The 16,825-nt window shown below is 42.1% G+C and overlaps 1 protein-coding gene across 3 annotated transcripts in view; it reads left to right on the top strand.

The window, feature by feature from the left end:
* Window positions 1-16,825, top strand: part of KRAS (KRAS proto-oncogene, GTPase) — a 95,194-nt gene that overhangs the window by 59,889 nt on the left and 18,480 nt on the right. For all 3 annotated transcript variants that reach the window (XM_054036925.1, XM_054036934.1, XM_054036942.1), the window contains exons 3-4: window positions 7,816-7,994; window positions 15,454-15,613. In XM_054036925.1, the coding sequence (XP_053892900.1) occupies window positions 7,816-7,994; window positions 15,454-15,613 (339 nt within the window). The remainder of the gene's footprint in view (window positions 1-7,815; window positions 7,995-15,453; window positions 15,614-16,825) is intronic.

The raw sequence follows: 16,825 nt of genomic DNA, 5'->3' as shown, positions 1-16,825 counted from the left end.
TTTATTGCCTGTCAGCAGCAACATTATAAATAAGTATCTCTGTAAAGTTTCAGAGTAGCAGCCGTGTTAGTCTGTTTCCGCAAAAAGAACAGGAGTACTTGTGGCACCTTAGAGACTTCTCAATTGTTTGGCCTCTTACAGTTGGTATGGCTACTTCCACCTTTTCATGTTCTCTGTATGTATAAATGTTTTCTTTCTGTGTGTTCCATTATATGCATCTGATGAAGTGGGCTGTAGCCCACGAAAGCTTATGCTCAAATAAAATTGGTACCACAAGTTCTCCTGTTCTTTTATCTCTGTAAAATTACTTTTCAATAGCATACGTAAGTATTTTTGTTCTTAGAATGTATGATCTATGTGGAAGTCCTCAGGCCCACATAAAATCCACTTCAGGCTGGTCTACTTTCACACTTGTACCTAAACAACTAAAACTGTTTTAGGGAACAGATTTCGTTAAATCAGTGTAAGTGTGTATGTAGACCAACACTTCTAAATATGGGCTAATATGTTGAAGCAGTTTGGTTAGTGCCCTCTACTGGTCAAATATTTTATCTTGTATCCAGAATGTATTGTGGCTCATTCATTTTCTGACATTTTAATAAAATGTTTGTTTTTTCAAATGTTTTTTAGAAAAAGACCAGCCATCCAAGTAGGCTATCCCCGAAATACCCAATTGAAGCTTGAAAGTTGTTCAGGGTGGGATTTCCAAAATCATCTATGTGACTTAGGAACTCAAGAAGTCTGAACTGCTTTCAAAAATTTTACCCTGTGTTTCTAAATCACTTAGGCATTCTTGAAAATTCCATCCTAATTAAATAACATTTTAGAACGGCTCATATTAACTTGTATAGAGGGCCCTTTCATAAACGTATAAATAGAGAATTTTTTTAGCAAGTGTCTAGCATAGACAACGATCAGTTAAGTGATTCCCCCCCCCCCCCTTAAATTACATATAGTACACAAATGTGGACAATCTCAGCATTATCGCTGAGAACGGTGGAAGTGTTTGCCATTAGCACAATTCAGATTGACTTTTGTGAAAAACCAGTGATAACAAATTAAGTAATTAGTGTAATGGAAATAAAGCTTTTTGATGTAAATTACAGAATCTAGTTCTCAGGAAAGAATTACAAACTGACTTCTGGAGTGATTCCTAGCATAGCAGTAACTAGTGGGGTTTTTTTTGTTTTGTAAGTTATGACTGCTACTCTGGGTTTCCCTTTCTTACTTGAGTGATGTATTTTTGTGCTGGGTCCTGGAGCATCACTGTTGTCTATTTCCCCTTCATTTGTGTGTTTTCTCTAATCCAGAGTGGCACTATTTGGCCTTCTCTAAATTCCACTCTGTCTCTCCCTGAGAGAGCGAGCACGTAACTCAGCTTTCATTACAGGTTGGAGTGTGCACAGTAAAAGGGCACTTTCTGGTTTTGCTATGGTGTTTTGGGGGCAATGGTACTAGTACAACAGACTAGGAGTGGAATTTTCTTTTAGAACACATAGAAGCAGTCATTTGAACTGCTACATACAAGAGAATATCTTAACTTGCATATGAACCTGTTGTGCCTTTTCTATGATGCATTTTAAATTCTTTTTTAAGAACTTTGTAATTTTTTCAGAAATGGTAATACTTACAATACAATACTTATCTATGCTGGATACATATAGACTGCTAGTACACACAATGTCTAGGCACTCACAAAACTTAATGATCTAAGATTTTTTTCATAAAAGTAAAATTAATATGTTGCTATAAATAAGATTTCATATTTATAATTTGACATTTTATCTATGGGCAATTCTTCTTCCCTTCCTCAAATATTTACAGATGGGGGAGAGAGAGATTCCAAACTTTAAACTATCCTCTAGAATCATCTCTGTCCTTGTTCCCTCTGCCACCTCAAATCCTGTTTCTTGTCATGGTAGATGGGTTTTCCTTTCATTTTTGGGACTTGGGGAGCAAGGACTTTTGCATTTAGTTTTCTTGTCTGTTGCTGAAGGGCTTAGCGCCTTCAAGCACTTCTTGTTTCTATGGTAAGCAAGATGCTGTGCTACACTATAGTGTAGTATCCTGCTGGAGAGGGAGAGAATTAATTTCCCATAAGGCCCAAGTCTATAGTACACTGCTCAATGGGAGGAGTGGAGAGTGTGCCTTTTAGATGTGAGAGCGGTTTTCAGAGTTGTCCCTGAAGAGTTGATCAGGACAGGAGCTTAGGGTACCCATTCACCAGACTGGGCTCCTTTTCCCCATGCCTTCTTCACATGGAGTATATACGTAGGTGTGCTGTACATTGGGGAGAGAAGGCAGTCTTATGCTACTCACTTGCCACCGATCTCCAAGGGGCTAGGCATGGACTGGAAAGTTAAAAGTTCCCTTTGGGCTCCGAGTGAAATAGTTGTTTGGCCCTACAGGTGTCTTCTGTTTTGAAGGAGGATAAGGGTTTGATCCTAAGCCTATTGAAGTTGATTGGTGGGGGAGGGAACTCACATTGACTTTAATGGTCTGCGGATGAGGCCCTGAGAGCGGTGGGTTTCCTATGCTTGTACATGAAATTGGAAACTGATCAGATTTGAATAAACTTTTTTTCAAACTTTCTACAGAAATCTAGTCAATATTGAAAGAGTTCTTATAGGAAGAATACTATTGGTGTAAAAGTTTTATGATGCAGGTGTATGGAATTCGGAAATCTTAATGTAACAGATGAAGTAGAAAACTCTAGCTGAACTATATGTCCGTATAACTGACATTTCTAGCTGTCAGTGCCTTCATTAGAAACCCCCTATTTCAGGGTCTATAAAGTTTACATTAAAATAATAGTGGGTTTTTTTTAAACTGGAAAAAAAAATGGCTGAGCTATTTTCCTTGACATTCATTACTTAATTAAGAGTGGTGGTGTAGCTATGTTGGTCCCAGAATATAAGAAACACCAGCTTTGCAAGGGAGTATCTCTTTTTGTTTTTTGTGTTTTTGTTTTTAATTGAACCAACTTCTGTTGGTGCAAGGTACAAGCTTTTGAACTACAGAGTTCTTCAGGTCTGGAAAGTTTCTTTCCCTTGACCTGAAGAAGAATTCTCTGTAGTTCAGAATCTTGTACTTTCCACCAGAATTTGGTCCAATAAAAGATGTTACCTTATCTACCTTCTCTTTAAAATAAGAGTGTGTTTTTTCTTTTTGTATAGCTCAGCTATGCAGTTTTTGCCTCCTTTGGAGAGGTAGGGAGATATGAAGGACTGACACATGCACATTTGCTCATCACGAATGATGTTTTCTCATGGTTTCTCAAGTAAAAGTCCAAATGAATACAGAAAGAACTAAGGATTTTTTTTCTTTCGATATGATCAGTAAAGTGCCAAAGGTGGGGCTGGTGCTTTATCATTAGCTTGGTGATAAAACTAACGGCAAAACATGACAGCTCTGCCTTTCAGTTTAATGGGAACTGAACATTGGATTCTGGATGTCTTTTTAACATTCCACAATAGGAAAAAAGTGTTAACCTTAACTTTAAATTTCTTGGGGCTTGTAGGTTTGTTGCAACTTTATCAATATTTAAACAATATTTATGTATTTTTTTTAAAGTACATGTACTACTACTTACTTTGGCACTTAACGTTGCACTTAAGCAAAATAAATATTTCCAAAGTGATGAGAGGTGAACTTTATCTTAAAGGGACACACAGTTAACTTAAAATAATGCAAGCACAAATGTGACTTTATGTGGTATCGTTACAAATATCTTCTAGGATCAAGATAAGTAAGAGATGAGACTTTTTTCACCCCAGTTTGTTTACTTTGTGTATTTGGCACTTTGTGACTGTGTAGAATATTTACCTTACCTTATACAAACAGTCATTTCCCTCTCGTTTGTGTTGGTTGTTCACACAGCAACAGGGAAGAGGGAAAAAACACTTGAAAATGGGAAAACATACGTAAGACTGTAAAAGTTGGTGGGGGCACCAGGAGCAGGTGTAATACCTGAAACTAATTTAAATTATTAGAAATTAAATTACTTGTTAAAAGTTGGCTAGATTTCAAGCTGTCTGTATCCCTTGTAACTAGAACTGAGGCTCTCTGTTACTTTTCCCCCCTCATTCACAACAAGAGCTCAATACAGCACAATAGCTTAAGCTTTCAATTTTGGCTAGTATTAACAAGAACAGAGTGATATTTTATTAACTGGAAAATAAAAGGATCTGAAAGGTGATGTGGGTATTTCTTCCTGAATCATTGTACCCATGACACATTTAGATTTCTGAGAAAAGTATTGTTTTCACTTTCCATGGATATATCATGCCTCCGTTTTAGTATTCTCTAGTGCTAGATAATGCTGTATGCATATAATACTGTATTTACAGAAACATAGCAGTTTGTATACAAAAGTAATGTGCTCACTTATACGATCACTGAACCTTTAATAAACTCAGAAGGTAAGGTCCCCTGGGAAGGAAATCTAAGTTCAGGAGAGCTGGCAGTTTCTCAAGGAGACTAGTAAAGGCACAGCAGCAAACTATCCCATTGCAATGGAAAAATAGGAAGAGTAGTAAGAAACCAATATGGCTCCATTAGGAGCTCTTTAATGGTCTGAAAATCAAAAAGAAATACTACAAAAAGTGGAAACATGGATAAATTGCTAAGAGAGTACAAAAGTATAGCACAAGCATGCAGGGACAAAATAAAAAAGGCTAAGAACAAAATGAATGACACCTAGCAAGTGTCATAAAAGGTAACAAGAGGAGGTTCTATATATACATTTAAGAGAGAGACAAAGGAAAGTGTAAGTCCTCTACTTAGTGGGGAAGGAGAGCTAATAACTGATGATGTCAAGAAGGTGGAGGTGTTTAATGCCTATTTTGCTTCAGTCTTCACTAAAAGGGTTAATGGTGACCAGATACTCAGGACAATTAATATTAACAACAAGGGGGAAGGAACACAGGACAAAATAGGGAAAGAAGATGTTAAATTATATTTACATAAGTTAGATGTATTCAGGTTAGCAAGGTCTGATGAAATTCATGGTAGGGTACTTCAGGAACTAGCTGAAGCAATCTCAGAATCCTTAGCAATTATCTTCAAGAACTCATGGAGGTGGGTGAGGTCCAGGAGGACTGGAGAAGGGCAAACATGGCACCTATCTTTTAAAAGGGGACCAAAGAGGATCTGGGGAATTCTAGACCTGTCAGCCTAATTTGAATAACTGGAAAGATACTAGAGCAAATTATTAAACGCTCAATTTGTAAGCACCTACAGGATAATAGAGATATAAGGAATAGCCAGTATGGATTTGTCAGAACAAATCATGCCAAACCAATCAAATTTCACAAGGTTATTGGCCTAGCCTGAGGATGGGGCGGAAACAGACATGGTATATCTTGATTTTTTTTTTTTTTTTTTTGGTAAGGCTTTTGACAGTCACACATGCCAGTTTCACATGCAAACTACAGAAATGTGGTCTAGATGAAGTTACTCCAAGATGGGAGCACAATTGGTTGAGACAGTATTCAGAGTAGTTATCAATGGTTCTCTGTCAAACTGAAAGGGGGTATCTATTTGGGTGAGCCCTGGGTCCAGTACTAGTCAATATTTTCATTAATGACTTGAATAATGCAATGGGAAGTATGCTTATAAAATTTGCATATGATACCAAACTGATAGCGGTTGCAAACACTTTGGAAGATAGGATTAAATTCAAAATCAGAGTATTGGTCTGAAATCAACAAAATGAAATTCAAGAAAAACAAGTGCAAAGTACTACACATAGGAAGGAAAAATCAATTATGTAACTACAATATGGGAATAACTATCTAGGTGATGGCACTGCTGACAAGAATCTAGGGATTATAGTGAATAACAAATTGAATATGAATCAGTGTGATGCAGGTGTGAACAAGGCTAATATTCTGAGGTATATTAACAGGAATATCATATGCAAGACACAGGAGGTAATTGTCCTATTCTACTCAGCACTGGTGAGGTCTCAGCTGGAGTAGTGTGTCCAGTTCTGGGCGCCACACTTTAGGAAAGATGTGGATAAATTGGAGAGAGTCTGGAGGAGAGCTACAAAAATGATAAAATGTTTAGAAAACGTGACTTTTGTGGAAGGGTTTAAAAAAACCTGAGCATCTTTAGCCTTGACAAAAGAAAACTGCTGGAGGACCTGATGATAATCTTCAGGTATGTTAAGCTCTGTTATAAAGAGGATGGTGCTCAGCTGTTCTTCATGTCCACTGAAGGTAAGACAAGAAGTGATGGGCATAATCTACAGCAAAGGATAGTATCCCTGCTATAAGGGTAGTTAAATTCTGGAATAGGTTTCCAAGGGAGGCTGTGGAACCCCCCATCACTGAAGGTTTTTAAGAACAAGTTGGACAAACACCTGTAATGGATAGCCTAGGTTTACTTGGTCCTGACTTAGCACAGGGGGCTGGACTTGATGAACTCTCAAGGTACCTTCCAGCCCTACTTTACTATGATTCTATGAAACTGTATGAGACCTAGCATCAAAAACAAATAGCTGTTAGTATATTCCAGCATTTAGCTGTTACTTTCCAATCCCTGAATTCTGCTTGAGTCTTGTGTGCAGACATCAGGTACTGTAAGTCCAGACTCTGGAAACTTTGAGTCAACCATGCTGAAGTAGTTCTTTCTTACACGTCATAGTAATTGTCAGAGTTTATATCCAAGTCACATTTTGTAACTGTTTCTTTATATTGCAGAAATGTAAAACTATGCAGTGACGCTATGGCTACACTACAGTTTAAGTCAACACAAGTTATGTCACTCAAGGATGTGAATTAGCCATCCCCCGAGCAACGTAACTTATGCCAACTTAAGTGCTGTTGTGGAGAGCGCCACGTCAGTGGAAGAGCTTCTCCTACCGACATAGCTACCGCTGCTTGCAGTGGCTGGAGTAACTAAGTCAATGGGAGAGCTCTCTCCTGTCGGCTTAGAGCAGCTCCACTAGAGAGTTTACAGTGGCTCAGCTATACTGATGCATCTGCGCTGCTGTAAGCTCCCTAGTGTAGCCATAGGTTAAGTTTTTCAAAGTTTAGTAACAAAATGTCTTCAAATTACTGGTTATTCTAATTTTCATGTTTCAGGCTGCTTAGTGGTAGAAAATAAACTTATTGCCCGCAACACTAAATGTTAGGCTCTTGCATTCATTCTTAAATCTATTCTTCCTCTTTCATTGGTGTAAATTTAGGAATTGCAAATGTGTTTGTAAACTGTTTATTTACATCTGGCTAGTTTGTGTACTGTTTTCAGTGTTGGACATGGTTCATGGATGTTTCCTGAAAATATCCATGGTGTGAAGATGAAACGCCTGATTTAATTGTTCATGAAGTGACTAGACTTAAGGTAAATTAGACCCAGAAAAACCATGGGTTGCATATTTCTGGAACCCTGGTATTGATGAAAATGCAACCACTGAACTTCTGATCTGGGACTGTATCCAAATTACAGTTTTCTATAGGGCAAAGAAAAGAGGACTGCCACTTGCATCTGATGTTCTTTAGAAAACATTATACTTCATATGTTTAAGATTATGGAGGCAGAGTCTAGCAGCTGGAGCAGGGGAATTAAAATCTACATTTCTGGGTCTATTCTTCACTTTGCTGTTGGCTTGCTGTATAACCTTGATCATGTAATTTATCTTCTCTGTGCCTCAGTTTGCCCATCTCTAAAAAAAGGGTGGCTAATACCTGAATCAGGGATGTGGAGTCTTGCTTAATTTTGAAAAGAATTTTAAGGTCATTTGTTAAGTGGAGTTATAAGTCAAAGTCTGCCATGTTTAAATTAAAGATTTTTTTTTTCTCTTCTCAGGATTCCTACAGGAAACAAGTAGTAATTGATGGAGAAACCTGTCTCTTGGATATTCTTGATACAGCAGGTCAAGAAGAGTACAGTGCAATGAGGGACCAATACATGAGAACAGGGGAGGGCTTCCTATGTGTATTTGCCATAAATAATACAAAATCATTTGAAGATATTCACCATTATAGGTAAGCTTTTTTTTTTTTTTTAAGTTATATTATAATCTTGGTGACTCTCAAAAGAGAGAGAGAAGCTTGCTTGCACTCCCTCATACCAAAAGATGGGTTTGTTTCCTACAGTTTAGTTAGTTGTGGAATAATAATATATTACTCCTGGGGAATTCTGCACCAAAACATTAAAAATTCTGTATATTTTATTTGTCAAAATAACATAATATAATCATGCCAGTTTCAGTTATTTTGGTAATTTACTTCAAAATACCTGTCATCAAGTATGTCTGTAACAATACAGACAAAAAAAAGATTCTGGTATTATTATTATTATTATTATTATTTTTTTTTTTTTGACAAATAGATTCCTGACTAGGCATATTGAAACAGAACTTTGAGTAATTCATTTAAACTATAATACAGAAACGTATTTCCCACACCCTTCAGAAGCAGTGCAAAGTCTTGGGGGAGTCAAGGGTAACGGAGTAACTGAGGGAGAGGGAAGGAGCCTGGAGTGAACGTGGAGGGTTGTTGGGTGCGGGTGGGAGAAGTATAGAACAAGTTGGTTTTTTTTAGGGGAGGGATTGTTAGGGAGTTGGGGAGCCTCCCCCATGCAGACCCTGGCTGATCCAAAGTCTTTCCCATTCAATCAGGTACATCTGTCCCTGCACCTGCCCACCCCCAGGTCTCTGCAGCCCCATCCCCATGTGGTCTTGCACCCCCACTCCCATTCAACCCCCTCAGTGCTGTCACTCCACTAGCTTCTGAGCTTGTGCCCCAGCAGCCTCATGTGTTCCACTCTCTGTCCTAACCGCTCCGTGGGCAGGATGCTGTGATAAACTTCTACTCCTGGGGGAATTCTGAAATTTTTTCCACACAGAAATATTTTCTGCCTGAGAAGTGCTGCAGTTCTATCTTTTTCCCACCAGAGGTCGCTGTGGTGCCAGAACAGCCAGTTGTGTTCATGCTCCTGGCTCTTCTGGCTCCACAGTGGCCTCTGGTGGGCAAAAGGCAGAACTGCAGCACTTCTGGGGCAGAATGTATTTTCTGTGTGGTTAAAAAAAAAAATTCTGCACCATACATGAGTTCTGCACATGTACAGTGGTTAGGGTGACCAGATGAGAAACGTGAAATATCGGGATGCGGGGTGCGGGCAGAGCAAAAAAACCAAAAAACAAAAACGAGCCAGCAGCGGAGGGAAAAAAATAAACAAAAGCAAAAGAACCCAGAGCCGCCGGAGCATAGGAAAAATTGGTGGGGGCTGAGCACCCACCGGCAGCTCCACGACCCTCTCCCCCCACACCAGTTCGCCTCCGCTCCACCTCCTGCTTCTTCCCCCTCCCTCCAGCACTTGCACTGCCATACAGCTGATTAGCGTAAGTCTGGGATGGTGGGAGGGAGGAGAGGAATGCGGCGTGCTTGGGAAAGAGGCGGGGCCAGGGCAGGGATTTGGAGAGGGATCCAGTGGGGGAGGGAAGGGGCGGAGTCGGGGTGCGGGAGCGTGAGCCCTTCCGCCTGTGCGCCTGAGAGCAAAATATCGGGACAATTCGCGTAAATATCGGGACGTCTGGTCACCCTAACAGTGGTGCAGAATTCCCCCCGGAGTAAATATGATAAGCAGGGTTTCAAAGCTGCTATTGCAGTTAATAGGCCATTAAATGTATACTAATCAATCCTTTAGTTACTTAGCCAGAATATTTCCAATTTGCCACTTACGCTTGGAGCATTACACAGGGTTTTGAGTAGGTAGAAGGGAGATGGCTGAAGCCTCCTGGAAGGTCAAGAAGTTGGGCAATTTTGAAAGGTAAATAAAATGTAAAATAAATATGGAAATGAGGAGATTTCAACGTTAACATCCTATTGAGGTGAATGGAGGTGATTTGTATCTCTCGGGCAAATCCTGCCCATTCTGAGGCTATAGCAGGCATTCTTGGAATTAAAGTAGAGTAGTTGTGCTCTGTGTGTGAAGTATGAAAAGATATGGCGATCCATGGTGTGAACCAAAAAACCCATCTCCGTGGGGCCCTTATCTGTCACTATATAGCACAGGAGCGGGCAAACTTTTTGGCCTGAGGGCCACATTGGGTTTTGGAAATTGTATGGAGGGCCGGTTAGGGGAGGGAGTCGTGGCCTGGCCCCCACCTCCTATCTCTACCCCCCCCCCCCATTCCCTGACGGCTCTCCCGGTACCCCTGCCCCATCCACACACACCCTGCTCCCTGTCCCCTGACTGCTCCCAGACCCCCGCTGCCCCATCCAACCCCTCCTCTCATTCCTGACAGCCCCCCCCCCCCAACCCTTGCCCCATCCAACCGCGCCTTCTCCCTGTCCCCTGATTGCCCCCTGCCGCCCCATCCAACCCTCCCCCTTCCTGACTGCCTGCCCCCCCCCCCCGGATCCCTGTCCCCATTCAACCCCCTGTTCCCCCCCCAACCCTATCCACACCCCTGCCCCCTGACCACCCTCCTGAACTCCCCTTCCCTCTATCCAACCCACCCTGTTCCGTGCCCCCTTCCCGCACTGCCTGGAGCACCGGTGGCTGGTGGCGCTACAGCTGCGCCACCCGGCTGGAGCTGGGCCGCGCCACCGCCACTCAGCACAGAGACCGGTCAGGCCCGGCTCTGCAGCTGCGCTGCCCCCGGAGCTCACAGTCCCGCTGCCAAGAGCATTGTGCAAGCGGCAGAGTGAGCAAGCTGAGGCTGTGAGGGAGGGGGGACCGGGGGCTAGCCTCCTGGGCCAGGAGCTCTGGGGCTGGGCAGGACAGTCCCGCAGGCTGGCTGTGGCCTGTGGGCCATAGTTTGCCCACACCTGGTATAGCAGGATGTATGGATGGAGCCTGGGGGTCTGTTTAGGTTTTTCAAATCAGACACCAAATTTTATGTATACTTTGAAAACCTTGGCCCTAGTTATCTATTATGACTTAATATGATATGTATTATGACTTTCCTGATTATAGTGGCTATTTATGTATTAAAAACCTTTAAAAAGTTGCCCATGTCATAAATATATTACAAAATATAAAGAACAACTTTTCCAATAGTGACACAAACAAAGATCCATACTGCTAATATAAGGATAATTAAAATAAACACAAATTAGGGTAACTATTGGTCTGTACCCTGAAGAAAAAGATTAACAGATTTGGACTTTGGACCAAGGGAAGGGGAGCGGAGCACACTTCCAAATTCAGGACCACTTCCAGAGAATACCCGGTGAGGCGCTCCCTCCCATTTATAGTGAGGATCTTCAGCTCTCTTGCCTCCATCTTCCATTGATCTTAACTTTGGGAATTTGGCATCAGAGAGTGGCAGTCTCAACCAGTGTTCCCTTTAATTTTTCCTACGCATGTACGGAATGAATTTTATGTGTACCGCTATGGAGGTGATCACCTCCATATTGGTGCATATAACAAAATTCATGTGGTGGGGGTGGGACCGAGAGGTTTGGAGTGTGTGTGTGTGGGGGGGAGGGCTCAGGGCTGGGGCAGAGGATTGGGGTGCAGGGGGAAAGGAGGTGAGGGCTCCGAGGTGGGGCCGAGGATGAGGGGCTCAGGGCTGGGGCAGAGGGTTGCGGTGTGTGTGTGTGTGTGTGTGGGGGGGTGTGAGGGCTCCAGCTGGGGGTTCAGGCTCTGGGGTGGGACCAGAGAGGAGAGGTTTGGGGTGCAGGCTGCCCAGGGGTTACAGTGGGGGGAGAGGATTCCCCCCAGTCTCTCTCCCCCTGCAGCAGCACCTGGGCTGGGGGAGAGGGGCGCTTTTCCCCTGGGAATGGCAGATCCGTGCCAGGGCTGAGTTGGAGCCAGGGGAGGGGCACCTTTCCCTCTGCAAGTCCAGGGCAGGTCTGTGTTGGGGTTGGGGGAGGGGCGCCTCTCCCCGCCATGGCCCGGAGCCCCTGTGTGGAGCTTAATAGGCAGCTGCGCGGCCACGCAGCTTAGAGGTCTCAATTTATTAAGTCTCAAACCTTTTGTGACTTAATAAATTATCACCACCTGGAATTCAACCTAGGAACATATTGGAAGCCAATGCAGATCCCAGAGCGCTAGAGTAATGTGCTCCCAATGTGAAACACAGCCATGACATTCTAAGTTCACCTCTTGTACTAGATTCATTTTAAGAATTGTCTCTGTTTAGTCCCACATACAGTGCATTAAGCAACCTAATCTTGTGGTTTGTATAACTAGCAAGCCCACATTGGGGGAGAGGGGAGGCAAGGCACATGAGAAAAATATAGGGCTGTCAAATGATTAATTTTTTTAATCATGATTAATCGCGCTGTTAACAATAAAATACCATTTATTTTAAATATTTTTGGATGTTTACTACATTTTCAAATATAGTAATTTCTGTTACAACAGAGAATACAAAGTGTACAGTGCTTACTTTATATTTATTTTTGATTACAAATATTTGCACTGTAAAAAACAAAAAAAAATTTTAAATTCATCTCATACAAATACTGTAGTGCAATCTCTTTATCATGAAAGTTGAACTTACAAATGTAGAATTATTTAAAAAAAAAGTGCATTCAAAAATAAAACAATGTAAAACTTTAGAGCCTACAAATCCACTCAATCCTACTTTTTGTTCAGCCAACCACTCAGACAAACAAGGCTGGTTACAATTTGCAGGAGATAATGCTGCCTGCTTCTCACTTTCAGGTGACATTGTGAACAAGAACAGGCGTTCGCATGGCACTGTTGTAGCTGTTGTTGTAACATATTTACCTGCTAGATGCGCTAAAGATTCATGTATCCCTTCATGCTTCAACCACCAGTCCAGAGGACTTCCTGTGTGGTTATAGCAAACTTATTTTTATTCTTGCTTTAACAGAAAAAGGAACATAGCTTTCCGTATTTTGAGTTATATGGTATGGCTTTTAAACCCTTCTTACAGAGATAATGCAGAGAGCACAACTGTAATTATGTAAGAAGGCTTCTTGTTATACAACCTCTCCCCGCAGAACATTAAGGGTTGAATTCTTCTGTTCACACATCAGTGAATGAGCTTGTGATCTGAGATTGAAGGTTCACAGAACTAAATACCTGGAAAGATAAGAAACCATAGCTATGTTAATTAAGGAGTAAACTTCCAGACTGTCTGGGTGGGAAACAAATTAAATTAGTGATTGGCATTATCTGTGGAGATTCTTTCAGCAACATCATTGTCTTGCCAAATAGTTTTAATCCAGTATTTGAAAGATGCATTCTAACTAGTATTTGAAAGAGGGATCCCCTTACTAAAGAAAGTCTCAGAGAAAAGTAAATCAGTGATTTGAAGAGAAAGATCTTAAAATCGCCCCCTAGCATAGATGTCAGCAGTATTGATTTTAATACATGCCAGCTATTGTGGGTTTTTAATAGTATTTTATTGGTTAAAAAAGCTGAGATAGTATGTGCAAAAGGATGTCAGGCAGTATAATCAATCAGCAAAAATGCTGTACAATAAAACATTGATCATAAACAATTCTTGAGAACCTTGCATGTTTTCTAAATGTGGGAAGACAGTAAATTGAGACACTAATGTTGTGTCTACACTTATGGCGGTATGTAGAGTACAGACCGCATGCACAGCTAGTACAGGTATAAATAGCAGTATAGATGGTGGGGCATTGCTTAGATGAGTGGAGTACACACATGCCAGAACATTAGGGTCTGTACCCTGTACGGTTCTCTACGTGCCCAAGCAATGTGTCCCATGTCTGCATTGCTATTGTTAGTGTAGTGTCCTGCTGCTGGAGCCTTTTCCTGCCACAGTGAAAGGCTTAGGCAGCGGGGAAAGATTCTGGTGGTGGTGAATGCTGCGCTGCGCCGGGGCGTCAGGAAAGTCTCAGCGAGGGGGTGGCACTGTAGAGAGAGGCTCTGGTAGGGTTACCATATTTTAATTTAAAAAAAGGAGGACACTCCACGGGGCCCTGGCCCCGCCCCAACTCTGCCCCTTCCCCAGTCCTGCCCCTGCCCCTTCCCCAAAGTCCCTGCCCCAAATCTGCCCCCTCCCCTGAACGCTCCACCCCCTGCTCCTCCCCCTCCCCTGCTTCCTGCGAATCAAATGTTCGCGGGAAGCCTGAAACAGGGAGGCAGCAGGTAAGCTGGGGCTGGGGCAGGGCGCGGCATGGCCCAGTCCGGCCCCCCGGGCTGAGCGGCTCCCTCCGGCGGCTGGCCGGCCCAGGCCAAGAGGCTCTGGCCCCAGCATCTCCTGCTTGGCCTGGGCCCTGGGGTGCCGGCCCCTGGCCGAGCACCGCCGGCCCCAGTGGCCCCGGCCCCCGGCTGAGCACCGCCGGGCCCTCCCTCCCTATTTTCCTGGGCATTTCTGGCTTTTTGGGATTTCCTCCCGGACGGGGATTTGAGGCCCAAAAAGCCGGACATGTCTGGGAAAATCCGGACGTATGGTAACCCTAGCTCTGGTGGGTGTGGTGTGGTGCGAGGCAGCACGGAAAGTTTTGGCAGGGGAGTGGGTGGGTGTCACTTGCAGGGTGGAGGGAAAAGGCTCTGCCTGGGCAATGGGGAAAGGCTCTGGCAGGGAGGGTGGGGTGGACGCTTTGCCCAGGGCTGTAGGGCAGGGCTCCCCGTGCCTCTCCCCACCAGACCCTTTAACTGCCACATGTATCTAAACGTCAGCATGGACGCAGCCTGCTTTTCACTGCAGTGTGTAGTTACGTGTACCCTACATGCCACTGCAAGTGTAGGCGAGCTCTTAGAAGAGGAGCAAATCAACTGTGCCTCTGATGCTAGCCTTGGAAACAAATTACTTGCTCACGTTGCCTGGCCAAGAAGAGGAGTGGGAAGGAGGGGACAGTTTTCTCATAAACTTTGCCATTGCTCACAAAAGCAATCACACCTCATTTACAGTTAAGAACCCTAGTAAATAAGATCTTGCAGCATATTTGGAGATCTTTTCCTACCAAATAATCAAGTTTTGATTCTGCTGTTTTGTTAATCTCTTCAGGTAGAGAGCTCAAATATTGTAAAATTAAGATAGACTTTTATGACTTTGCTATTGCACTACTCCACCAGACAGGAGTAGGAGTTTTGGCTAAATGGGACAAAGTCCCTGGGGAATAAAACAAGAACACTATCTGAGCCTGATTCTCATCCACACAGAGGCCCTTTATGTTGCTCTGGCAATGTGAAAGGACTCTAAAGTGGGGATAAAAGTAAAGCAGGTGTAGTGTAAATGGAATCAGGACTCATGTAATTTTAGCTCTTGGAGTCCCACCGCTATCAATAACCATGTGACCAATATTTATGCTCTTTTTTTTTAGTTGAAATGCTAAATCTGGGGGGAAAGGCAGTAGTATCTCCTAGTTTAACCGTTATTGAAAAGTTTCAAATAATGTACACATCAAATAAAAGGAAACTATGATGTAGTGTTGACCCATTTGGAAATAATAGAAATGTCTAACTGCATTTTGTTTCCTCCCCTAAAATTCTACTGTATTAACACTACTAAAAGTATTGAAATGAAATCTTTCCATTTTATTTTAGGGAACAAATAAAAAGAGTTAAAGATTCTGAAGATGTCCCCATGGTGCTAGTAGGAAACAAATGTGACTTACCTTCCAGAACAGTAGATACAAAACAAGCTCAGGACTTAGCACGAAGTTATGGAATTCCTTTCATTGAAACATCAGCAAAAACAAGACAGGTAAAGTTCAAAACAAAGACACACAAGCAGAATTTCAAGAACTGAATCGTGAAAGTACCAGAGCATTCAAAACTCCAGCAACTGCCAAATTTTGGTGTTAATGCATATTTCTCTAGAGGAAAATTTGTGGTGTTTTGTCATTCTGTGGACCCCCAGACAACTGGTACTCGTTCACTGATCAATGATGCATTTCAATAGTTCAGACTTAAAGAATGAGACCCGGGCCTCTGTTGCATTCAGCTACTAAACAATAGCATATTTCTTCAAGTTTTACTTGATTTTAATAGTTTGAGAGTGTGTTTCACTTAAAAAAAAAAAAAAAAAAAAAAAAAAAAAAGACGGTGTGAAGGACATGAATCACTTTCTTAGTGAAGGTGTTCAGCAGTCAGACAATTAACCAGAGTTCTGGAGTTCTGAGCTCTTGTTCTTGGCTAGCAAAAAAGTGTAATTTATGCTTAGAATCAGAATAGGGCTATTGAAGGAAAGAAGCTGTCTCAAAGGGGAATGTTGTTGCACACTGCCCAGGTGGTGGATTCATCCCTACACCAGTGGGTAGAACTCCTTAGAAATCCATGTATAAATTATGTATTTTACACATCCACAGAATGTCTGGATTAATCAAATTATGCTATTTTGCCACTACTACCCAGTTTTCTGACCATCTTTAACCTAATGGACTAACTCATGCAACTTCTAAATAGAGAGTAAAATTCATTGAGAAGAAAATTCAGGAGTTCTAAATTTGGATGTGCAGTAATATTTGGAGCATAAACCTATGTCAAGGAAGATTCCAAAGTCGTCAAAACTTTAGGACTAGAGGGTAAACTAGAAGAAGTGTCTTAAGTAAGCCAAGTGGCATACAAACTGGCTGAATAAATATAGAGGTTACAATATTCCTGTCTGGGAGGTCCTGCGTGTGTCTCATTAACAAGACACTAGGTAGGACAAAAATGAAAAAATTAGGAAACAAATACTGCTGTGGACTATTAATTCTGTACTATCATTTAGTGTTGTAATTTTTTGTTTTACTTTCTTAAACAATGATCTTTGTTACAGAAATCTACCTCCCCTTTCCTTTTCCAAGATAGCTTTTATAGAACCCATTGCTAACAAGTTTGAAATTACTTCTTAGGAATACATTTCAAAACAGAAACATAATTAACGTACCTAGCCTTTGATTTCTTTTTGTGCTTACCCGCTTTTCTTTTCATG

The sequence above is a fragment of the Malaclemys terrapin genome, chromosome 1 (assembly GCF_027887155.1).
Source record: "Malaclemys terrapin pileata isolate rMalTer1 chromosome 1, rMalTer1.hap1, whole genome shotgun sequence".
NCBI lineage: Eukaryota > Metazoa > Chordata > Testudines > Emydidae > Malaclemys > Malaclemys terrapin.
Note: the sequence above shows the minus strand (reverse complement) of the source record. Positions and strands in the feature narration are given on the sequence as shown.